The sequence below is a fragment of the Gloeophyllum trabeum genome (genome assembly GCF_000344685.1).
Source record: "Gloeophyllum trabeum ATCC 11539 unplaced genomic scaffold GLOTRscaffold_00018, whole genome shotgun sequence".
NCBI classification, from domain to species: Eukaryota; Fungi; Basidiomycota; class Agaricomycetes; order Gloeophyllales; family Gloeophyllaceae; genus Gloeophyllum; species Gloeophyllum trabeum.
In genome coordinates, this window is record NW_006920427.1 from 418,007 (window position 1) to 442,368 (window position 24,362).

General features: G+C 52.7%; 7 protein-coding genes across 7 annotated transcripts; 4 read left to right on the forward strand and 3 right to left on the reverse strand.

The window, feature by feature from the left end:
• Positions 1–1,468: 1,468 nt before the first annotated feature.
• Positions 1,469–3,225, forward strand: GLOTRDRAFT_123437 (uncharacterized protein; the record flags this gene model as incomplete). Its single annotated transcript, XM_007872568.1, has 11 exons — positions 1,469–1,571; positions 1,689–1,727; positions 1,891–2,045; positions 2,090–2,140; positions 2,228–2,348; positions 2,488–2,672; positions 2,735–2,803; positions 2,854–2,918; positions 2,973–3,066; positions 3,124–3,144; positions 3,199–3,225. 11 exons carry the CDS (start codon positions 1,469–1,471, stop codon positions 3,223–3,225), a joined length of 930 nt encoding a protein of 309 aa, XP_007870759.1.
• A 482-nt stretch (positions 3,226–3,707) lies between these two features.
• On the forward strand, positions 3,708–8,584 carry GLOTRDRAFT_133623 (uncharacterized protein; the record flags this gene model as incomplete). The annotated part of the gene is made up of 24 exons (XM_007872569.1): positions 3,708–3,879; positions 3,928–4,010; positions 4,077–4,127; positions 4,186–4,329; positions 4,388–4,438; positions 4,497–4,533; positions 4,588–4,644; positions 4,693–4,740; positions 5,056–5,082; positions 5,132–5,155; positions 5,212–5,266; positions 5,317–5,443; positions 5,506–5,526; positions 6,453–6,554; positions 6,606–6,744; positions 6,798–6,880; positions 6,948–7,008; positions 7,071–7,133; positions 7,188–7,225; positions 7,284–7,334; positions 8,166–8,209; positions 8,257–8,389; positions 8,444–8,464; positions 8,513–8,584. The coding sequence occupies 24 exons, from the start codon at positions 3,708–3,710 to the stop codon at positions 8,582–8,584; spliced, it is 1,704 nt and encodes a 567-aa protein (XP_007870760.1).
• A 331-nt stretch (positions 8,585–8,915) lies between these two features.
• On the reverse strand, positions 8,916–9,311 carry GLOTRDRAFT_49760 (uncharacterized protein; the record flags this gene model as incomplete). The annotated part of the gene is made up of 1 exon (XM_007872423.1): positions 8,916–9,311. One exon carries the CDS (start codon positions 9,309–9,311, stop codon positions 8,916–8,918), a length of 396 nt encoding a protein of 131 aa, XP_007870614.1.
• Positions 9,312–10,177: 866 nt separating this feature from the next.
• On the reverse strand, positions 10,178–12,337 carry GLOTRDRAFT_66596 (uncharacterized protein). Its single transcript, XM_007872570.1, has 4 exons — positions 12,286–12,337; positions 11,881–12,231; positions 11,052–11,824; positions 10,178–10,986 (listed from the first exon to the last, which is right to left on the reverse strand). Exons 1-4 carry the CDS (start codon positions 12,320–12,322, stop codon positions 10,525–10,527), a joined length of 1,623 nt encoding a protein of 540 aa, XP_007870761.1. The 5' UTR covers positions 12,323–12,337; the 3' UTR covers positions 10,178–10,524.
• A 3,945-nt stretch (positions 12,338–16,282) lies between these two features.
• On the reverse strand, positions 16,283–17,656 carry GLOTRDRAFT_141354 (uncharacterized protein; the record flags this gene model as incomplete). The annotated part of the gene is made up of 3 exons (XM_007872571.1): positions 17,234–17,656; positions 17,029–17,178; positions 16,283–16,977 (listed from the first exon to the last, which is right to left on the reverse strand). The coding sequence occupies exons 1-3, from the start codon at positions 17,451–17,453 to the stop codon at positions 16,283–16,285; spliced, it is 1,065 nt and encodes a 354-aa protein (XP_007870762.1). The 5' UTR covers positions 17,454–17,656.
• A 4,626-nt stretch (positions 17,657–22,282) lies between these two features.
• GLOTRDRAFT_8101 (uncharacterized protein) lies at positions 22,283–22,435 on the forward strand (the record flags this gene model as incomplete). The annotated part of the gene is made up of 1 exon (XM_007872413.1): positions 22,283–22,435. A coding segment is annotated over one exon (153 nt), but the record flags the coding sequence as incomplete, so codon positions are not given.
• A 406-nt stretch (positions 22,436–22,841) lies between these two features.
• On the forward strand, positions 22,842–23,737 carry GLOTRDRAFT_112634 (uncharacterized protein). Its single transcript, XM_007872572.1, has one exon. It carries the CDS (start codon positions 22,909–22,911, stop codon positions 23,386–23,388), a length of 480 nt encoding a protein of 159 aa, XP_007870763.1. The 5' UTR covers positions 22,842–22,908; the 3' UTR covers positions 23,389–23,737.
• The last annotated feature ends 625 nt before the right edge of the window (positions 23,738–24,362 follow it).

The following is a 24,362-nucleotide window of genomic DNA, read 5'->3' on the forward strand; positions in this document are numbered from 1 at the left end:
TACGTGTGGCGGAGTGACTGACTGGTCCTCATAAGACGAACTCGGGGGAAATTTATGTATACAGAGTACTAAAAAATGCACTAATAATGCCCATACCATCTGCCCGCGAATACATTTCCAAAAATTGAGTCGACACCTTGTCATATGGACTCCTGACGAATTCTTTGAGCCTAGTGCAAACTGCCAGTATGCTATGGAGGTTATCTGCCACGGCCATTCTATTATTGTCTCTGCACGGGGTATGACGCGGAGTAGATACGACTCTATGCGACTCTGACACCACTTGGACGGGGGGCGAGTACGTCTGGTGGCGCGCGCCAAGCGCGCGCTGCCATTCACGGTCAGCACGTGGTCATGATCAGACTTCAATGCAGTCTGCAAAGCCAATTCATGACGACTGTGCAGTGGGTGAAGTACATGAAACTTGAAGTGAAGTGAGACAGTCTGCAAAGTGACCTCACTGCAGGAGCAACACTAACTAGGTCCGCGTTATTCGGCAGCCGTGGCGTTTAAGCGTCCGCTTTTGGGGATAAAGCTACTCCTGGCATCCTTCGTCGAGGGCTCTGTGTTACCGGAAGGCATAATTAAACATCAAATCACAGGGAAGGCTGCTCTGCTCTGGTATTGCGCTTCTAACATCCCGAGAGACGCTATCTCTACCGATCGGTATCTTATGTCAGTGGGATCTGGTGGCGCTTCGGATGTGTTACGCTGAAAACAAGAAGGGAGTGTATTTCCCCGCGGTAGTGTCGTGGGGCTTCAGCGGCGTTGAATGAGCCTCTGCTGTAGGTGCCCTGAGCCCTCAATCAATATAGTTGGTGATGTCTATCGCTCTCCATTAGACATCTCTGCTAACCCTTCTAGGCTTGATTGCTTGCCTGAATCAGCGATTCCGGACTCGATCCCCCATCCTGTGTTCCCTCACTATTTCAGTCGCGTGAGCGTCTATCCATGGAAGTTATTCTTGGATATCTCTAGTCAAAGGTATACCCTAGCCCTACAATACGCTATTGGGAGTTTGTGAGACGAGAGGGAAGTGGCAAAGGTCAGATTGTCATCACTTATTCCCTGGTACGTCCTGGGCTGTCCTGGGTAAGCTCGTTTGACTATATCAGGTTTAGTGACTCTTAAACTCCTCTTTTGGGGACAAGGCCACTTCGCGCCAGCACCGGGCTTAAGATTGTTCCTGGTGTTGGGCGGTAATGGGCGCTTGATTTTCCTCCTTTCCTTCGGTGCTTCTTGCTCTCAATTGACTCAATGGAACAGTCCGGGGACTATCGTCTGTTCTACTGTATATTCTGAAATAGACTTTCCCAAGAACTCCCAGATACTGGACACTGTTCAGTGCACACCCTCGGGTTGGTATATAATGGATATACAAGCTGGCTCTAGATCCACAGGCCCTCTTTCATCTCCGCCCCACTCCCCACAGTTCTTGGCCTGCAGCTTGCTATCTCCCTCTAGTACTATGCCTTTGCAGAAAGCACTACTTATCGCTATCGATTACCGCGGTAAGGATGCACTGGTAGGACCCGGGCACGGCGTTTACGAACTCAAGGAATTACTACTTGGTACGCCCTCCATTACTTCCAGCGTTGTCGGTACCTCCAGGCAGCCAATGTTAACTGCGTCATACAGGTCAATATGGCTACAGGGAAGAGAACATTACTCTCATGATTGACCACGAGGATCGGCCAAGCTGGCTACGACCAAGAAAAAACAACATTGTGAGTACACGCTTGAGAATTGAAAGTCGGAGGTAATAAGCGGTATCCCTAGAAGCGACAGGCTGCCAAACTAGTTGAAAATGCTTGTTGCGGTGACAAGTTCTTCTTTTATTGCATGTTCCAAATTTGTGTCCATTATGAGTCAACTCACTTACTTTTGCAGTCGCGGGGCATGCATCTCAAGAGCCTGCTGACAATGATCCCAATGAGGAGGATGGTCAGGACGAAGGTAGATATATTTTCTGGTCATTTGTCATCCGGCGCTCTGAGCACCTTGAAGAGCTTCTTGCCGAGGACGGCCTCCCTATCCGTGACAATGTATGATACTTCTCATTAGAGTATCACATTCTTATTTTCATCAGGACCTACGGGCCCTACTCGTCGACCCACTTCCAGCAGGAAGTAGTCTCGTGGTGAGTATCTGATTATCTGGGATAATCATTAGACTAACCGGGGGGCGTAGGCGATATTGGACACATGTCATTCTGCGACAATGCTAGGTAAAGTTACTGTTTTATGGGATGTATTCGCTGCTAATCAGCTCCGGGATCTGGAATAAAGACCTGGAGCACTATCATTGCAATGCACCTTGGAATCCTGCGAGGAAGACCTCACCCATAGGTATGCCCTGCTTTGCTAACTCATGACTGACGTACCGTCCATAACCTTCTGACTGAATAGCACCTTATGATCTGGCTGGTAAATTTAGGGAAATCCCTCCACTTGTCACAGTTGACTGAGGCACATGCTTGATATGCAGTACTTCGCCATCATCCAGCACCGGATTCTCGTCCGTCATTCCTTCATCGAAGAAGTAGCTCGTCATCTTCTTTGGGTCGCAGAATGTCTTGGGCATCTCCACCTGCGATCAATACAGAAGATTCATGGACTAGGATTATATGCACAGGCGACTGCCCTCAGATTGATAATGAAGTAGCCAACGTTGTAAGCTCCAGTAGAATGCTGAGTGCTGTCTCGTGCTCACTGCATCCTGGACCGTGATGTAGGTCTCAATATCGGCCTGCATGGATTCTCAGCTTTGCTGGGAGGATTCCGCCGGAAATTCTATTACTCATGTGAGCCCCGTGCTACACCTAATTCTGGTTTCCGACGCCAGATTCACTAGGTTTTGGTGAATTATTTGAGGAACAATCCAGACAGCACTTTGTACGAGGTGGTTCTGGAACTCAGGTAGGAAGTCTCAGTGATCGCCTTTGTTTCAGGAATAACCTGCATCATGGATAGTCGTAAGCTCCAGCGGGTAGGATGGGAGGTTGAACGACAACAATCCATAGAAGGTGATCCTATGAATCCCGGACAGGTCTATCAGCTCCCGCAGGTCAGTTTAAGCTTGTCTCCCTTGCTAACTCACGACTCAGCGCCATTCATTATATAGATCGGAAGCCACTGCACTCTCGTGAGTAGCTTCCTCAGAAGCCTTTATGAACGCCTCACTTATGACATTTTCCAGGACTTGGATAGCCCGTTCATCCTGTAGAGTACAGGAGAGAGCGAATCCTGATGCAGAAGTCCCTCACCATGGCTGTCAAGCTGCGTCCGTCCGGACTACACAATATAGCAGCAATTTTTATGTCGCAGATTTAGCTTCACCAATGCGCCGTGGTGGATACTAGAAGTGTGCAATCGCAGCGCATGCGCCATGTGAGAACCTCATCTCCCAGTCCACGAACGCCCGCGATCAATCCCTTTGAGAAAGCCAAATGCTGCACATAAGAAGCCATGCTAGCGAAAATGTTTCGGTCTCGCAATACCAGAGCTTCATAGAGACATAACCATTTCCGAGATGGCGTTGATTCATAACCTCCAGGTTGCGCGACTTCTTACGTGCCTCAAGTCTGAGATTCGCGTAATGTATGCTGTTCTGTGGGTCCATGCTGTGAGGGATAAGACAGACACAGCCAGGTTGAAGGACATATAAAGTGGTGCGACTGGCTCGCTTTTCCTTTCACGAGATCTGCTATGAAATCTGTCGACGGAAAGCCCTTGGACGGCAAACAGGCCACCTGCAGAGGAAAGGCGTCTGGGGAAGGAAAGAAAGCGCTCCTTATCGGTATTGCATACGGAGACGGAAGCGAGGATAGCTTGCAAGGGACCAGTAGTGACGTGCAAGAAGTCTTTAATTTGTTTCGTGGTAAGTCACGCTGTATCCCGCTACAGCAAAACAGCTCACTTGGCGTAGGCTCTGGCTTCCGTGGGGAGGACATAGTTGTCATGAAGGAGAGAGACGTCCTTTCAGATCTCATCCCCACCCGGAAAGATATCGTGAGCATGGATACCGGGACTTGCAACCCTTGAGATGCCGTGATAGACATGACCATACCTCAATAGGACTCGCATATTCACGTACTCGTCGACGGGCTACGCCCCGGCGACATGGCGGTCTTCTACTGTGTCTATTCAGTCGGCCAGCAGTTTCATACCCACTTTTTGGAGACAGACGCAGGCCATGGAGATCACGATCCAGAATTATGTGAAGAAGAGGAAGACATACATGAAGAACGTAGTCATCTATGAACACGCCGTGGTGTCCCTCCGGATAATAGGTCTGGTCACCTACGACCGGGAGTGGCTTTCGGATAGGGTATGGCTGTTAGATCCCAGGCAAGACGGAGTGTGCAGGCTGACATCGCGAATACCAGGATCCCCGCAGGGACCTGGTAGATGCCCTCCCCGACGGGGCTACTCTCTTGGTAAATGGTGATTTCGTTTCTGAGCTGACGGTTAAGCTTACTCAGTATCCCAACTCAGGCTATTTTCAACTGCTGCCACTCGGGAACAAATCTGAGTAGGCTTATTTAACCTCAGGCATATCGTAAGATCTTCTCTGATATCCCTTCAGACTTGGAACCCAATTGCTGCAACGTCGTGTGGAACTGGAAAGAGGGTGGCGACAGGGGTGAGCGCGGCAACGGCAAATTGCAAATTGGGCTTACCTTTTCTGCAGCAGAAATACGAAGAGGAGCCATTTCGATCTCTGCGATCAAGGCCGAAGGTTAACGAAGCGCTAGAGAGTCATACACGGAGTTATTCGCAAGACCCTTGCCGCTTTCCACATACGCATCCCAGGCACACTTACGGCAGGGACAAATAAGACGTAGGACAGAGGCACTGACAGTCGACACTTACTTAGAGCGCGTTGAAACATCGATATTCCACGACGACTTCGGATGTCCCCAGTTGGCATACATTATACATGCGGTGGCGACTGCCCTCCAAGCTCTCAGCCAGCGTGGGCTGTAAGTACAGCGGCGCTTACGTCTCAGAAACGACGTTCCTCTTGAGCTAAACGTTCTCCAACACCCCGCAGAGGAGGCTGACAACGTTCCTATCGCAGGTTTGCTTTTCTGCATGTAAGGGCGGCCATGAAGCTCACGAAGGCCCAGGCGGCGACCTGTTCACCGACGTAGGTGTCTTCCTTTCTCCGATCAAACCCCCCTTTGACTGTGTCTACCGATGGTGTCAGGCATTCGTGAAGGCGCTGAGAAAGAACCCCATCGGGACTTGATCCGCAACATCTGGTACGTTCAGCGCGGCACCCTTCTGCGCCGATCTCATCACGACGCGTTAGCACGCGTTATCACGAACACATCAGACTCATGCGAGAATATGAGAAATGCAGCCGGCCAGCGAGGAGCACCTCCTGGAAACCCCTCGACCCTGATGGGCCCCCCAGGCCTGGCTTCTCTGATCCTCAGGTAAGTGTGTATACCTTCGAGTGACCCTTGTCTGTCGCACTGATGTGCGAATATGGGGGCAGCTGAGTAGTAACGAAACGCTCGTAAGTCTCAAATGTTTCTAGGTTGACTCCATATTCAATCCTTCGCAGAACATGGATAGCCGCTTGAACCTCGGAAGTTTCGTCCGGCGGCAGAGCTTTGACTGTTTCATGCTTCGGTGAGTACTTTGGTCTTGCTTGGTCTTGCTAAGGTGGATGCTTAGACTCACCTGGTACTAGATGATGCGCATCTAGGTGATTGCGATAGCCTGCTTGAACGCTAACAGGATTCTGCAGGGACGTGGACTTCTGATCATACAGACCCTGCACACCATACTACATTTATACCCTGTAAACTTCGCGCAATCTGATCCACGTAGATATCGAAGATGCGTGAATAACCTCGGTCAGAAACCCTTGCCAGTGGAGTGTTCGAACCAGTCTAGCAGGCAGGGATAACGCAAGCAAGATGCACGAGACGTGTAGAAGTGTCTCGTAAGCCAAGGTATACCATTCTAAGGAGACGATCTTCATAGTATGTGCAAAATCCAGGCGCCGTCCGCTCGATCTCTCAAGCTGTCCGACAACCCGCCAAACATATATCGTCCCATTAAGAAGTCGATCCGCCTCACGCCTACCTCCTTCTCCTCCCCATACTCCTTGGGCGTCGTCGATCTCTCAGTGCTTCAGCATCTGCAGTTTTGAGAATATTCCCTCAAGAAAGTAATGCTACGCCGGTCAAGTCGAGTGACATAGCTGAATCCATATGTGATTAAGGAGTAAACTTCGTAGCATTGCATTGCATTCCGTGAAGCGCTGTATTAATGGCCATGAACGACAGGTTGTGGTATATTCGCGCGGAGGTAACTCTGTCCCTTTCCGCCTCGCCATGCAATGGGAAGCCATCATTGGCCAGTCCTTTACTTCAAGTCGCGCTCATACCAATGTGCTTCTCCCTGCGCTGCCCTCAAGCTCAGCTGAATGTGTAGGCTTCTGCGCGGAATGTCGTGAACCGCATCGGCGGGGAGAAGGGGGCTATGCAGGAAGCCATGCTTTCTGTAATAGCCACCCGTCGTTATAAAGCGGACAGGGTTAGTACGACCCCGTTCGCTTTACAGGCCACATTTGAACCCTCTTTCCAGCTGCCTTCATGTGCTATGGCGTCCCGGGAAGCAAGGAAGAAGGCCCTTCTTATAGGCATCAGATACCAGGCCGAAACCGAAGTGTGTCTGAACCAAGCACACAGCGACGTGCAGAAAATGGAACACTTACTCTGTCGTAGTAAGTCTCGGTATCATGATCCTTCTTGTTGAACCTTCTCGATCCGGATTCAGACTACGGATTCCGGAAAGAAGACGTGGTAGTCATGAAGGATGGTTCGAAGAGCCGGCATCTTATCCCCACTAGGGAGAATATCGTACGCACATGCTCCAGAGGTCTGCGCACTGCGATGCACAGAATAATATGAAATGCTTCTTCCACAGGTTACGCAGATTCGGGATCTCGTGAATGGGATCTTCGAGGGAGACCTGGTAGTTTTCTACTGTGCGTTGCCAGCGTCCACAATTACATTTATGATCTGCCATCTGATAAATATACACAAATAGATGCAGGCCATGGCGATCAATCGTCTGATGTATGTGAATACGAAGAAGACTTACACGCGGAATGTCCGTCGCTTTATGTCGCTTCACCTCTATCCACCCCAACTGACATTGGCACAGACTTGGTGACGTGCGACGAGCAACAACTGACAGACGCGGTACGTCGAGGTCCGTTTGTATGGGAAATACAGCATGCGCTCATGACACGACATTTAGGACCTTCGCAAGTATCTTGTAGACACGCTGCCCAACGGGGCCCATCTTCTGGTATGCCGGCGCTCTTGAATCCGGAGGAATCGATTATGTTTACTTCCGTGCGCTACCCAGGCTATCTTTGACTGTTGTCATTCAGGAACAATGCTGAGTACGTGAATCTCTTGCTCTGTATGTTAAGAGGCGGGGTTCCCTCATTTCTTATAGACCTGGAGCACAACCGGTGCAACAGAGCATGGGATTGGAAAGCCTGGAGAGCTAAAAGGGGTACGAGGATTGAGTCCGATGTCCATTAACATACGGCAAAAGCAGCTGACACTTTTCACCCGGCAGGACTCAGTCAACACCAGGTCCATCGGCGCCGCAGCACAATACACACTTATACGATAGGAGACACCGGTGCCGACTTCTTGAAGACCGCCCAACTCAATTCCATATCGCACTGTCTACAACAGAACAGTGTGCAACGAAAACGACAAGGAAGCAAGACAATGAGACTTACAGTCGACACACATTTGACGCGTCTCCCGGCGTCGGTATTTGGCGAGGATCTAGGGCTGCAGATGTCCCCAGGCGCCATGCGTTATGCATGCAGTGGGGATTGCCCACCAAGCCCAGAAGCAGCGACTGTTGTGAGTATAGCGGTGCTTGCGGGTCGCGATCACATTTATTCCTGAGCCTCCGGAGCCAGAATCCGCATTGGAGGCTAACGAACGTTCTTCGGTGCAGGTTTGCATTTCTGCATGCATGGACAGCCACGAAACTCTCGAAGGGCCATGCGGCGGCTTTCTAACAGACGTACGTGTATCCTGTCATTCAGCCTACAACAAATCTTTGAGCGTATTCCCTCTCGGACAATATCAGGCATTGGTGACGATATTACAGAAGAAGCCCAACCCAACGTACCGAGATTTGATGATCAGCATTTGGTACGTCCGCAGCACTCTTCTGCGTCGTTTAGCTCAAGAGGAGCCAGGAGGGAATATCACGGATCTATCAAACGTATGCGAGAATATGAGAACTTGATAGTTCGCCGACCAACCAGGAGGACCTCATGGAAGCGTCTAGACCCTGACAATCCTCCTCCGCCTGGCTACTCTGATCCTCAGGTAAGCGTGTATACCTTGGGTCATCTAGAGTGTCGAGCTTATTGCGAATATCAGCTGAGTAGTAACAGAACGCTCGTGAGTCTCAAATCCATGATGATCCATTCGATGCTCAAGTGTTCGCAGGACATGGGCAGTCGTCTGAACCTTGGGAATTTCATCCAAGAGCCAGGCTCTGAAAGTTTCATGTTGACGTGAGTATTCTGGTCATGCCAAGGATAATATTTAGACTTACTTCCTACTAGATGATGCGCATCTTGGTAATTGTGATGGCGCACTCGATGCAGCCACAACTCTGCATGGATATGGACGTTCAATCGTATGGACCCTGAGCACTCATACTGCATATATACCCTGTAAACCTTGGGCAAATTGATCGATGTAAACATTCAAGACATCCGAACTACCTTAATCAAGAATCCTTCCAGTGCCTGAATCAGTCCAACAGACGAGGGTGACGCAAGCCAGGTGGACAAGTGGTATGAGGGGTAGCCCCAAACCAAAGCGTGTCATTCAGCCCGGAGACAGATCACAGAATGTGCAAAATCCAGGTGCCGCTTGCTCGATCTCTCAAGCTGGCCGACAACCCGGCGAACATATGTCGTCCCATTAAGAAGTCGATCCGCCTCACGCCTACCTTCTTCTCCTCTTCATACTCCTTGGGCGTCTGGCAGCGGTGGCACCTCGCTCGATAAGCCGCGTGAACGTGGAACGATCGCCCGGCATCAAGCGCCGCGAACTCCTCGTCAGTGACTGGCGTCTGCAGGGATCGGTATATGCATCGCAGTACATCCGCAACGTGCACTGTCTCGTGCACGTTGCTCTTTACCCAGATCGTCCAGGGGAGTCGTTCGCTGCTAAGTGTCAAGTCTGTTGAAGGCGGGTAAGTTGCTTCCGCCGCCCAGACCCCGCGGGATGCCTGCATGTCCGGCAGGGCGTTCTCATCCACCGGTACACTCTCCGGAGTTGGAGGGAGCGACATATCGAAGAAGATGACGGGATATTGATGATGCGCGAGGCTCAAGTGAATCTGAGGCTGGTAATTGCCAAACGATGCAGCATGCGCCGATGGACCCTGACGATCATCGTGAGCGTAGATTAGCAGGAATGGAGCCTCTAAGTCGCATACCGCTCCGTTTCCATACTTATAGATCGATAAGATCCTCTTGATCCACTCGTCCGTCGTCTCCAGTTCTTGCACGGCCATCCGGACAACGTCTTTCCTTCTGATCCTTATCCCGTCGTCGTTCCTCGTATCGACACTATCAAGCTCCTCTAGCAGCCGGCTGAGCTGATCCGTGAATGCATGCAAAGCGGCATTATTGGCAGTATGCGGTAGATTGGGAGCATCCGCTGGAAGCGGCCTGCCAGACGGCCAAACCTTCGCCGCCGAGTCCGCAACACTCAAGTTGACGGCGATGGTCTCCCCCCTTGGACCCACAACATCTATCTGTGCCGGAGGCACGAATGCGTTCAAAATCTGCAACAATGTCGCTTCCAGCCGCTCGATCTCCGCATAGGCCATTGCGAAACTTGGGTAGGTGGGATCCCGCTGTCGGTGCGGTGGAGTGCAGCGCAAGTGGCGGTGTGGTTCAGAAAGGTCTGGTAATGCAGTCAAAGCTGCGCAAGCAGTGTATGACAGCCTTGACTGCAGTGCAAGACCCTTCGGGTGGTGGGCGTCGGCAACGCCTCGTGGAAGGCAGTGGGACAGGCATAAGAGGAAGCCTGACACGTGATTTTCCACAGCCCACTTTGTGCTGGTCAGTATGTAGTAATCCTGGCGGCAAAATAGTATGAAAGGCACCGTATATGGCCGAGGCAAGAGGGAGTAAGCATACAGGATGGTACAACATGGCTCCAGACATTCCACCCAATTTTACAAATTTCTGTTCGTACAACTGCGCTCCGACCGTCGAGACCTGCAGTCACGATCGCACAATGGTCCAGTCGAAGCCAGTAATGAAATGAGAAGAGAAAGGCATGGTTTACAAGGGGAAACATACAAGCATGAAGCATAAGACGATTCGTGGTTACGTCGTGAGCGGTGAGCGGAGAAGGCATTCGTGTATTGCCGCCAAAAAGATGCGGAGAGCCTAAGTTGAGTTGAAATCAGGGACAATGTCGAAGCAACATTCGGTTCACTGATAAACCGTGTTCTTGAACTTCATTGGGGTCCCATAGAAACCGTCGTCGAAGTCCAGAGGAGCCTGAGGCTTGTAATATTCATACCCGCTGGGAACCACATACGCCGCCTGGCCGGCAAACGCCTGGAAGCGCGTGTCGATTCCCTGGCACGCGAAGCCCGGGTAGCTCTCATAGCTGTCGGTGACAATAACAGGGCCGAGGGGCTGCGCGTACGGGCCCCCGAAACCGCACGCCACCGCCGCGTCGCCCGCCCAGCCTTGTAAAGAAGAGTACGGTGAGAGCGCAGGTGAATTATCCTGCACCTCATTCGCCAGGTAGTCACCCGACGTCAAGTCATCTTGGATGTATGACTGCGTGAAACGGCCATCTTCAGGCGAAATTTCACCAGTGAAGCGCTTGAAGTCGTCATCCCGACCGACTTGCACCCCATTCGCGGCATCGAAGGGAGCTAGATCCTACGAACATTGTTTTTTATTTAGTAAACATTAAGCAGTGTGAGAGGAGAAGAGATGCTGCTTACGTCACTCCAGCCTGAGAGGACGTTCTCCTCTGCCATGTGGCCGAGAGCAGGCAAAGGTGAGGCAGGCGTCTCGATGACATTTCGGACGAGTGCAACGTCATTCTGGCCACGTGCGGAACCCTCGTGGTCATCGTCGATGGTCGAAACTGGCGAGAGACAGTCGAAGGAGGGCATCGGAGAGCCCTCGTACGTATAAGGGCTGCTGTTGTCCTGCGAGGCTCGAACATCCGATATGGGCGCAGAAGCAGAGCGCTTGAACATCGCCGTCAGAGGCACTCTGAACCGTTCCGCGAAGGGATCAGGCGTCTGGCAGGCGCGATCGCCTTCAAACGCTCTCCTGGTAGCAACATTCTGGTGGTCCACAACGTCCTCTCTCTTGACGGACGAATCGACGACTTGCACGGCCGGAAGCGGCTTTCCCTGTCCAGTCCGAGTTCGCGCCGCAACTTTAGAGTTGCCCTTGCCACCGTTAGCTCCGGCGCCGAGGTCGTACTCCCGGATCGCCGCTTCCAAATCCGCACCCGTCTTCCCCTCGGCGAGCAAATCGGCTATCTTTGCGCACCTCTTCTCTCGGGAACGTTCTTCCTCTTCCGCCTCCCCCCTCCCCTTCCTATTATTGCGCTTTCTAGGCCCGTCCTTGACCTTGGCCAGAGCGTTGGCGCCGGGCTTAAATCGCCAGTCAGGATATTTCCTGCGGTGCTCTGCCTGAGCCCTGACGGCCTTCTCCTCCCATACTTCTCTCTCCTCACGAGGCAGCGCCTTCCAGTATTTGCCTTAATTTTGCGTTAATGTCGGTCGTGGTGGGGTGGAAGCGTAGAATACAACACACCTATGATCTTCGAGAGCGTGCTGCGGTTTCCCTCGATTTTCTCGGTAACGTGTTGGGCACGTATGAACGAGGAGCGGAAGAGGATGAACGCGTTCGGCGGGCGCGGGATGTACCCCGCGTCGCGCTTCTTCGCGTGGGACGTGCGCTCTAACCCCGGCGAGCTGGGCGGGGTCGAGTAGACATCGTCGTCCGGGAGCAGCTCGAAACGCGTCGCGGGCTCCTCGGGCTCGTAGTCGGGGTTGAACGCGAGAGGCGACATGTTCGCCGCGAACGTGAACGTCATGGGCGGGCTCGGGTTGTCCACTAGCGGCGGCATGGGCATGGGGTTGTCCACGAGCGGAGGCATTCCGTCTGGCATACTCGTGTTCAGTGACTCGGCCCGGTTCAGCAGGAGTGAGCACTCACCGTCGTCGTCAAAGTCGTTCATGACAGCAGGCGGCATAACGCGTAAGCCAGCCATGCTCGAAGAGAGACAAACAGGATGCAACGCGGTTGTCGGACGAGAGACAGCCAGAACTGAACGGAGGGAATACTGAGAGCTGTAATTAGCCCGTGTCCTTATTCACTTCTAGGCAACCGGAGCGGGGCAAAGAGAGAGGCACGTCGGCAGAAGGGACAACTTCCCACCACGTCTGCGCGCGTCTTTGCAGTGCACAGAATGACGCCTTGGGCGAATGAGGAGATCCGTGTCCGAGAATCCGCCTGGCGTTGAACCTCGCGAGAGATCAGGTCAGATGACTGGAAACGGCAAGTCAGGGCCAGTCGCAAGGAGCGCGAGCGGAGGAAGATTCCCTACCGATTTGTTATACCAAGTGCCGCTACGGTGCGCGTACGATCCAGAGCGGGAGTCCGTCGCAGAGTATACAACGAGGTGGCCGTCGTAATAAGAGAGGAGAAGGTGATATACCTACAAGCTTTCGGCCCACTAAGGAAATGAACGCCTGCGATGTCCGAGCGCTCCGAATTCGGGTCCCATGGTAAATGAGGCGCAGCGCGAGGAATAACTTTGCTGTTTTCCCCTCTTTTTTCGCTCGGTAAAGGTTGCACCACACATCGTGTTCGGCATGGTATTCTCCGGAAGACGTAGTGCCGTGCTATCGACGATGAGCCTGCTGAGGTACCCTGACAGCGAAAGATAATCCAAGGCACAGCTTCGGAACCAAAAACATGTGCAAGTCACAGTTTACATATAGCAGCCCGTCCCCCGGATACCTCTCCTTTCCTCCGAATGACAGAACACTTGACGGGGGCCACAAAAGTTCAAGTAGGAACTGAGCAACTTCACAACTGGGTCAAAAAGTTGTGTGGTGTCTTACAAGCAAATTGAGGAAAAGCCCAGTAAGCTTGAATTAACCCTCAAGACGCAGTTTACAGGTGTGGGGATTTCGGGGTCTTGGGTGGCTGTAGCGGCACAGCGTCTGCCAATATCAGCCACCAATCCGCCACCGTCCTTTCCTTACACTTACACTCAAAGCTACGCGTCTATGCACATTCTCTAACCACCGGTCCACCCGGGGAAGCACGAGCACGAGATGGCAATGCGAACGTTTTATCCATCCCCCACTTCCGCCCCGCTTGACTCCTCATAGCCTTGACAACCACCGGAAATTGCACCCCCGCCCTCATGGCAGTACGGGTCAGCGTCACTCTTCTCCCGTCCGCTTGCGCAGACTGGCTTTGCTCCGGGTGGTCTACAAATTACGATATCGGCTGGCTGTTCCTTTGCTGGAGACGCGGCATGCCACGCTGCGTCAAAATTTCATCGCTGCGCGGGACGGATATTGATTTCGTGGCGTCAGGATCACGCACTGCGTCCCCAACGATTTCCTCACACTGGGGAGTTGCGCAGAGTTTATTGTATGACACTTTCCTGCGGAGAGGATCCCGACCAACCGCATGGGTCGCATTGGGACTCGAGCAAATGAGCAAATGACTTCCGGTGAATATGGCGTTACCTCCCGGTTGGAAACTAATGGCTGTTACAGGTGAAGCACAGTCCGGATTACAATGGGCTATCCATAGCAGCTCCGTTCCTATAAGCAGGAGGACAAAGGGCACTACACACATAGGACTATTTCGATCTATGACCCGCGATGACTCGATCGTATTCCCGCGGGTGTGCGAACTGTGGGTATCATCAGTCGATGGCTCCCCACTACTGAGTGATAGCAACTTCTAGCTGGTCATTGCACGGTGAGTCTGTTTCTATAAGCAGGGGACAAAGAGTATGTCCGTGATATAGTTGTTCGTCCTGACTCGACTATCTTACCCCGCCCTGTCCGCGCTGTGGGCGCCATCAGCCGATTGCGTTCTGGATTGTTTAACATTGCATTAGGGCCACCGTACACCCATCCACAAGAACTTCCTTCCTATAAGCAGGACACAAAGAGCTTGTATGTGATGCATTACCTGTACTGACACAACTCTGTTCCCACCTTGCTGGCGCCGTGGGCTATATCATCCGACTGCGTTCTGAATAGTTTAGTATTGCATCGGGACCACCGACACCCCTCCACGGCATTCCTATAAGCAGGCCACAAAGAGCTCGTATGTGATACATTGCTTGTACTGACTCGACTTTGTTCCCATTTCGTTAGTGTCGTGGGCAATATAAGTTGATCACTCTTCAGACGTATTAACATTGAATTAGGAATACAGCATATCATCCGCAAGCAACCTGTTTGCTTTAAGCAGAGGACAAAGAGTCTCGTCTCTAATACATGGCTCGTCCTGACTCGACTATCTTTCCCACCTCACGGACGTCGTGGGCAATATCAGTCGACGGCTCCTCAGATGTATCGAACAGTCTCACTGGTAAGGTTCTCCTATAAGCAGAGGACAAAGTGCGCTCCCTCCGCCACATTGATCGTCCTAACTCGCTCATCCTCCGCCTGTACGATCATTTGGCCGGCTCGGCGCTATCGGACTCCTGATCCCTCTCGTGTCTTCAGGTATGTCAAGTCCCATATCTTTACGACAGAACGCCCATGCGCGCAAAGTCGTGCTTACGACAATCCGTAAACCTTGCGCCCCTGCGTCAAGCCGTCCAATTCAGTCCGACTTCGGCTTTCGGACCGAGTGCTCGGTGTCGACGCCGCCATGGCCCAACAAGTTCAGTAAGTGCGCCGACAGATACGTATCAAGGACAGAGGTCAGCTGGTTGGATGCGTAGGGTCGTGCGCTGTTCTCCTTACGGTGGTGGAACGTTGGAACCAGGGCGTAGGCGTCGGTGTTCTGACAGTCCGAAAGATGACATTATTGCACCTGTCCGACTTACCTCCCATGTTTGCCCCATTGGCAAGACTTACACGTCGCCAAAACGAAAGTACTGAAAAGACGTCATGCGCTGTAACTTCATATACCGTCTCTCTTCACTCAGTCACCGCAAGTTCTCTGAACTCACATCCCAACGACGTCCGCACGCTGTCCGGGAAGGAGGTGGCAGTGTGGCATCGCGAGCTTTGATCCCCGCGCTTTCCTCTGGCGCATCTTTGCTTGCCGCATTTCCACTGTCGTGGCTGTCGGCCCCGACGCCCGTCAGATTCGGGACTTAAATCTCGACGTAGCCGCAGTGCGAGGCACGGGACGATGGTCCGAAGGACCCGACGAGATGGCCCTACGGCGCGCAAGAATCTCAGTGCGGATGTCAACGCGACCCTGATGTATTCACCGTCATCAGGATCAGTACAGTATTCTTGCTCCCGGACCAAACGTTGCGTCGCTGCCAAAGAGTCGGACCGGTGTCGCGGAGTAAGCGGTGTGGACTGAAATAAATGGCAGTGTTAATGGTCATCAACTCCGCGGCGAAGCCTGGTATGCAGGCTACATTCAGCAATCCAATTACTTCATGCACAGGCGAAGCCGTTGCACGTGGTGGCGGTCAGCGTCGTATGACCAGGACCAAGGGTTAGGTCAAGCGAGACGTAAGTAGGATTAAACTTGCTGTCCCAGATTTTCCAGAATTTTGCTGCTCGACTGAGTTGCACGTAATGAGGCCTGTTATCATCAATGAACGTGTCCCGTCGGGCGTAGGGTGTAGGGTACGCTCGCGGGGGTTGGGGCGCGTGACTAGCAGAGAGATGCGGTGAGCACGGCAGTTCCGAGTGCAGCACAAGGGGGTTTGACTTTCTAGAATGTCGGAAGGAATGACATGTCAATGAACGCTGAAGTTCAGGTTGAGCGCGAGGGATATGAAGGGGTACAAGGCGGACAGACGCAGCGCGAGGCAGCTTCGTCTTGCTCTGGATTGGAGTGCTAGCCCCAAGCCAGTGGATGGGTTGTTCAGCGACTCGCTCCCTTGGTCTTCCAACAGCGAAGGGTGTACGCTCAATTTCGGTGGCCTTGACGAAGACTCAGTCGTAATCGCTTGCGCACCCCAGCTAACACTCAATGATCAAATAGATTAATGAGAACCAACGAACAGAATCCACGCCGCATCATCATACGGGTGGGGTTCCAACCCTCGAAACAAAGTCCTGCCCACCATGTAGTCGTACCGCCTCACCCCTTCGTCCGTATACTCCGGCGCGTACGGATTATCGGACGCAGGTTTGCACCGTTCTCGCAAGGCCTGCGTCACAAGGTCTCGCTTTTTCTCCGTAAGGCCATAATACTCGTCCCGCGTAAGGAACTGCTGGAAATTCTCGTAAATGCAGTCGAAGACGTCCTCGACTTTGACGCCTCTCGGGTTGTAAATACGAATCGGCCACGGCCATGAGCTGGCCGCATCATCTGCCACAGCTGCTATGACTAACTTCGTGACAAGGGGGAACGTCGCTGGCTGCGCGAGGTCGCCCGGCATCAGCGGTATCAGGTTTTGTGTCTCGGAAAAGGTGATGGCGGTGGGCTCCATGGATATGTCGAAGATGATAGTGGGCATGCCCACAAGACGATGTCGGAGGTACGGGTTTAATTGGAGATCCCTTGGTGGAGGGACGGGGGAACCAGGTCTGGGAGTTTCAAACCCATCCGGGCGGGGAGGTAACGTTGGATGCCCCCGGATGGGTCTCCAGCGTTCCGGATGAGGGGAACCACGAGGACCCCAGAGGTCACCAAATGCATCATCAGGATCTACATCGTCCGATGTAGAAGAAGGCGCTACAAGCGATGATTAGAAGCAGACCCGAATGTTCGACTCCGATATCCTACTCGAGTTGCGAACTATCCCTACACCACGTATGTACGGGCGAGCCCAGTAGCCGTATGCTCTCCATTCCTCTGGCCGAATCAAGCGCCGAGGCGGAGATTCATCCATTTTGTCATTATTAGACTCTGTGTAATGCTGAGAAGCACGCGATCCTTGAAACAGGCCAGATCGGCGTATACCGCGCTTTATGAAGTGCATGGAACATACCAAACATTCTAGTTAATCCTCGCACGAGCCTCTTCAGACGCCTGCGGCGGTGTGCACTACTTTGCGAGGGCGCATCGTCACTTTCTGTCCTTATCATTGTTCCATCTGTCGCGGTCTCCAGAAGTGACGGAGCATCGACAGGAGCAGGTCCTTGCCATGGTAGGCCGTATTCCACGACATGACTTCCGACAGCATAATCAGGTAGACCATGGATAGGCATAGTGGTCGACGGCAAGGGAGAGAGGCATTGTTTCGACCAGCAGGAGACAACGTGTAGTGAAGCAATGTCAGGGGAACTTCGCCGCTGTATTTGGTAAACACAGCATATCGACGGGGCGGCGCAGGCTGTGGTTAATGAAAGAATTCACTGACTTTCGGAGAAATGAACTGGAAAAGCAACAAAGCATTCTTATGACAAGTCATAGGGATGAGGATATAGTACAAGTCGAACAAGGAGATTTGTTGTTAACGTGAGGTCGGCTTCGCCCGAATGATCTCGACGCGTGAGTCCGTTTGCCGGCGACAAATCAAGTAGCCGGGATACTGCCCGGAGGCCAGGCAAGTTGATTTCTACTGCATATAGGTAGAAGCAATGCAGTATATTCTTGGACTCCCAGCTCGAAATACTGTATACAGGCTAAGGTACAATGTATGAGGGGGTGTACATTTAATCCGCAGTAAGTCTCACCACCTGTCTCTTAATTGCGAACATGAAGGTTCACGCCTGACTTGCGCCTTTGATAGAGTAACCATTTTATGGCCAAATGAATAATGGTGAGCGGCTCCATGCTAGACGGCAGTGAATGCATCAGAGCTAATCACGCACGTCAGCCAGAACTTATGACGACATGCTTCAGTCTGCGTCCCCTGCCCTTGACACTCTGCATCTGAAGTCCAGTCCACTGTGATAAATTATTTAATAGCAAGAACGGACCTACAGTTACAAGTTACACTCGGCTCACTGGAAATTTCCACCGGCGACGGATTTCTATTTGCCTTGGAAGTCGTCCCGTATTCGGCGCTTTTCTACCCGGATGCAATAGATGTAATTGCTCTTCCATCGTCTCAGTTACAGCTGCTAATATTCCGTGCGCCTAGGTCCCGTGCGGGTAAAAGCATTACATTGTATATCGCACCGGAAGACTCACCGCACATTCGCTTGTTGTTACCACCTTGTTTCATCTCCCAGGGGACGGCGTGATTCTGCGGCGTTAGTCTGCAATGGCTACAAGTGTGTTTCAGCCAAAGTGCGGCACCTTCCGCCCCTTCCTACCTATGAATGTTGCAACCCACGCAGGCGGTATACGGCTAGTTGCTCCTCCAATGGAGTCCACATGTGTGGACCTCCACTGAAATGCACCAACCTCTAGAGAATTGCGAAATTAGGGTCCCGCTTATCCCACTTGCCGAGTGTGCACAACGTTAGGTGTACTAACCGTTATAGAGTGCAGCCCAGGCTACGGAGATCAGTTATTTCACCGCCGTGAGTCTCACTCGCCTTTGTGGGTGGCCAGATCATGCGTGGACCTACTTGCAAGTGTAATGTCTCAGATGACAATACTGGGTCATCATTTGGAAGGAGATAAGGGGCGAGTGAGAACAGTGGCTCGCACGCATCGGGTGCAATTGATTGAATTGAAAGCCACTCCCTGCAGAAGAGTCAACGGTCGAGGGGAGACTCAGCTATCAACCTACACTGCACGAACGCTCGAGATTATACGCTCCCGATGCAACACCGCATCGTCGCGATATACTTCCGTCTGAAACAAGCCTGTAACAAGATCGGAAAGAGGAGCGCTTAAAGGGGGCGTCTGCTGGAATCGGGGGAGATCTGAAGATCATGATCTCGATACTATCTATGGTCAAGTAGCCGGCGGTGGCATATAGTCACAGGACCCACAACGGGAACGGCCCATGTGCGTACCGCTCCCATGTTTAACTCAGATGCTGGGCCGCGTATTGGAGGACCGCAAGCTCGAGGGGACAGCGCACTTTCCGAAGGAAACATTTTTTCCATATTGCATAGCCCAAGAGACGTCTTTGTCATCCTCTGTCACCCCCCGAGACCCCAATACTGATTCAGGACCAAATGAATTCATTGGTAGCGGTCTGGGCTGCTCGAGATGCCGGACGCAGTCATTCTGCATTAAGCTACTGCCACCGTTCGAAGAACGTCAGCAGTAGCTAAAGTGATGAGAAGGGACGCCACCGGCCTTGAAGGTGATGAAGGACTCACCCTTCGTGTGAACCACTCGGTCATCGGACGACCCCACTCTGCATATTCGATATTCGAGGCAAGGCGTAGGGATGGAGAGACGCGTCTTCTCCATTTTTAAGTAGACGTAGCGTAGCACGACATTTCAGTGAGCTAGAAGTATGCCATACGGCCAGTGACGCATCGAAGGGGAGCCCGGAATGCGGAATGGAGAGGGATATTCAGATAGCAACAGTGGGTGATTTGGGAAGGGGACCAGTCCTGTTGTATCGACGCACCTAGTTATCGTATCATCTAGCCCGCCATCAGCTCTCCAAAGGTACAGGGCGTCCGTAGAACGATATGTGGACGATCACTTGATCCGCGCAGATCAAGCACATGAAATTCCCATACCTGGCCTTCGAGCGCCGATACCTAGCACCAAGTGCGAAGTAGGACCGATATCCATACCAACTGACAGCTAGGGCAAGGAACTATCGCTGCTAGCAGGCGCAGTCATTCAGTCATCGCGCACGTTGCTTTGATCCGTGTTGTTCCATACCAATCGCTCGACAACGCCTCGGCGGGGCGGATAACGGATCAGTTGCTCCAATATCTCCTAAGCGAGCTCGGGGCCAGGATGAAAGGCAGTGAAGACGGTCAGCGGATGGTAAGTCGGTGGGATACCTGATAATAATGATGTAAACCGGGAAACACAAGCCAACTCGAGTTGATGTAAGTTAAGGAGAGCAGTGCTGGCGGTGCTGATCCGAAGAGACATCATGCGTCAACCTTCTAACATCAACTTCAAGTTCCGCGCGCGACCATTACGATGTATCATGATCATACCTGTTGACAATGTAGGAATGTCATCAGTCTGAAGGTGTGCGCGCAGCAGACACCATGGCGTCGGACCGCATGTACCGGATGAAGGACATTTACATACTGGTGCGTTGCAATGACAATCCGAACGCGCCTTGAGGCCTGCCAGTGGGATATACGCCATGCTGTCAAGGTTTTAGAGTTGTTTCCGGAGCTCATGCCGGGAGTAACATTAGCAGCTGTGAGACGTGCTGATCGGCGACGTTGGTGCACCTGTGGGCACTATATCAGATAAAATCTGTCCTGAATAATCCACGGTTAGGCCCGAAATTACCGGTATCAGACGCACGCGGTCATTCACGGAGGAGAATCGTTAGTCGGCAAGCTGGGAGACGGAAGCAAATCCTGCAGTTCATAGAACGAAATTGAGATCACCTACTGCTGTGGCGTTCGACTGAGTGAAGGTCGGTGAAGGTGGACGATAGACGCTCCCCTCGACGCCATGCTTGCAAAACACAGCCACCTCGTACAACTATCCAAGCCATCAGGCCTTGATTACCATTCGCGGCCAGGGGAAGGAGGTGGGGAAGGAGTACGGATGTGTGGACCGGAACTGCCAGAATAGGAAGGTCCAATAGCAGTATGTAGATCGATCGGAAATAGGAGTTTGTGGCCTTGACCGGGTGGAACTCTATCTCTAAGACACGAGGCTCACGACAAAGTATCTGGAAGAACAGGAGCAAGTAGAACGGGAGTTAGGTCCCTCAAGTGCCGCTCTAAATGAACGGCGTATCCCAGCGGGACCAAAACTGAGTCATGGACCGTGTAACGCTGGCCGGGAGAGATGCACAGACTCGTGGGTAGCCGGAATTTGTGGAATGGAAAGGAGAACATTACGTCCCGTAAAAGGCAGCACGGGACTTTATCGTAAATGCATCGAGGGGAGATAACGCGACCTCGCGAGTCAGCGGGACTGTACCGTTGCGCTGGGCACAAGAAGTCGGATCCGGGAAGCCGGCCTCCAAGATTCGTCGCCTGGTGGGTGGTTAGAACAATAAGACAGTCTCAGATAGTCCAAGACGCTTGTTTGTGAGTTATTTGGCGCCGTAATGGAGGGTTTCCCTTCTCCGGCCCATTTCGGGCACTGGTACCTCGAAAACTCCGATTTCAGACTGCACAATGTGCGGGTTCACGAAGAGATCTTACGGAATCGAGGGACTCGTGCTACGTTCGGCGGAACCCTGGGCCCACCCATTCGGTCTTAGCTATAAAGGAGTCGGGTCGTATTGTGTTGCTTTTTGTTGTCGACCTCTGCGCAATTGTTGGCTATCCTCGATCGGCTCCCTCCAGACAAACAGGGTGTTCCACACCTGAGCCACGCTAGGTCATCCTATCCAGCTCCTGGAGGGAAAAGACGCGTTCTTCCTGGCATCGAGCGAGCCCAACTTCTTCCTAATTGTTATTGCATCCTTTATCCTGTAAATATGCCTGCACGACGCACCTACGATGTACAATCACAATGTGAGCGGGTTCTCGACAAGCGCTGACGCCTTCCTCCCACTCACCGTATCGATGATACAGCCCTCGAAGTGACGATAGACACTCCACAGAACCCGAAAGTCGCCATCATCTCCCCGACGCCACAAGCATTCACCTTCCCTACCAGCAACGACACTCCCTACTCCCCGTCTTCGTCTCCCTTCGAATCCCATGTCAGGCAACCGACGCTCTCTTACACGCCCTCACCGCCACCTCTCGTTCGTACCATGTCCCCCACTTCTCCCTCCTCATCAATTTCGTCCGCCGCTTCTTTCCCCGCCACCCCTCGCACCACGCACAAGCGGAGAAAGTCCACCAGCGAAGCCGAGCGACGACCGAAGAGAGGCGACGAAGACTACATCAAGCGGCCCGAGAACGCGTTTATTCTCTTCCGTCGTAAGTGCGTCGAGGAGCGGCAGGCTGAGACGTCTTCAGCTGCAGCCGCAGCGGCGGCCGAAGGCGCTGGCGTTCCCAAGAAGCAGCGTCAGGCCGTGTTATCGAAGCTGATCAGCCATCAGTGGAAGAGCTTGTCGCCAGAGGAGCGGCTGTACTGGGAAGACCTGGCCAAGCAGAGAAAGAAGGAGCACGAACAGATGTATCCCGACTACGTCTATCGTCCACAGCGCACGAAGGACCGGAAGAAAAAAGGGCTCAAGACAAGGCGGATTGCCGGTACCCAAGAGGAAACCGCAGAACCGGAAGCGCCACAAGACACCGAGCAGGCGACATCGACGCCGACACCGACGCAGAGTATATCCAGACGTCGCTCGCAATCAACGCCAGCTCCACCAGCCACCCTACCTCCGTCGGGCGTCGAGTACGCGATGGATAGTCCTTCAGCAGTGCCACAAGCAGATATGCACGTCGATCCGTACGGACCAAACAGTCAAGGCATGGCGTGGCCACCAAGTATCTTCCTGGATACTTCGTACGGGCCCCCTGATATGATGTACAACGTGAGTACTTCGTATCAATGCAGATCGATCTGCTTACTGACTTTCAAATACAGCCCGGACCCTTGGGCGATTCTATGTTCGGAATGCCAGCGCCTGCGAATGACGCGAGCTTCCAAGACGGCACCTTCAATCCCCTTTCCGTCTGCACTGATCCGTCCCTGCTCATGGCGCCCAACGGCTTCGCATCACCCGTCGCATCCTGCACATCTTCCACGTCCGACCTCGTTTCTCCTTTGGATGAGACGTTCTCGCTCCCCGGAATGGCGGGTAACTTCCCACTGCCGAACGAAATGTACTCACCTGTCGTACATGGCCCGGAGTCCTATGTGCATGACGGCTCAAAGCCGGATTATGCCATGCAAGCGTTCCAGTACGCGCCGTGCTGGCAGGATCCTTCTCTATTCTCCTCGAACGAGATGTTATTCTCGTCCGACTTCGACGTCAACAATGTTCCGAGCGTCGAACTGGGCTTGCCAAAAATGAACGAGAACTCAGTCGCCTTCCCCTCACACTACGGCAGTCTGGACGGTCAAGGTCAATACACCGAGTTCTCGCAGCCTGGCCAGCATCACAACGCGGACGCCATGGGCGGACCATACGCAAGGATATTTCACGACTATCACGACGACACGGGACACTATTGAACTAGCAATGCATGCTGGCGTCCATTGAGTATTTATTTGTATGGATAGTTGTAAGTTCTCACGTACGTTTGCACGGGCCCTCCCAGTTGTATTTCTCTTTCTCTTTATTCTGGAGTATGCCGCGTCACCCGCCGTTGTAACCGTAGCACCACCCTTTCCCCTCCTCCCTGCATTCTCTCGGGCTCCTTAGATTTTCCCCGCCCGCACCGTCCCCAATGCCTCACGCGTCATACCCCATTCGGATATACCCTCATTGCTTGACGACCTCCCCTTTCATAGTATTTATGCCACGTGTACGTACCTTGCGACACCCATACACTTTCCGGGGATTTACGACCAATACACAAAATTGATGAAGCAGAAAACGTAGTGGAGGGCAGAGCCAGCAGAGTACGAGGCTTGCCTGTGCGAGGCTGCCAGTATATTTGAGCTGCAAAGGACAAAGGAACGTCCTGTTCGGGAAGGACCGCTAAGTGCCGCGTCCCACCACGTTCCCGAAACAGCTCAAACTTCGTATTCTTCATGCTAGAAGAGAAGGTCGCACTCGATACTTGCTAAATTCAGCAGGAGGCCCAGAGATTTTCTGTTGTGTAACGAGATGACAACGCCGTGCAAGAAACTGGGCGGCGATCCAATGAACATCAATCTGAACTCCGGCAACATATAGGTCAAGCAAGAAGCACAGACTCGGAGCCCGCCTGGCGCGTTCTAGAGACGTGTTTTCGCCCAACCAGGGAATATAAAGGGTTGAAGAAAACCTAGAGGAGGACCTCAGGGCTGCGCAACGTTCATGGTTCACGCTGAGTCGTTCAAAAGTGAGAAGGCTTGAAGCTTGAACGCTGATATACGAGATCTTGCAGACCAGGGACCTGGCAATCCGGAAGAGCGCGCTGCGCGACTGCAGTAGGTGCTGAAGTATTCAACTTTGATTGCCACTGCGATCAGAGCATCGTAGCGCTGGCTATATCCATGGC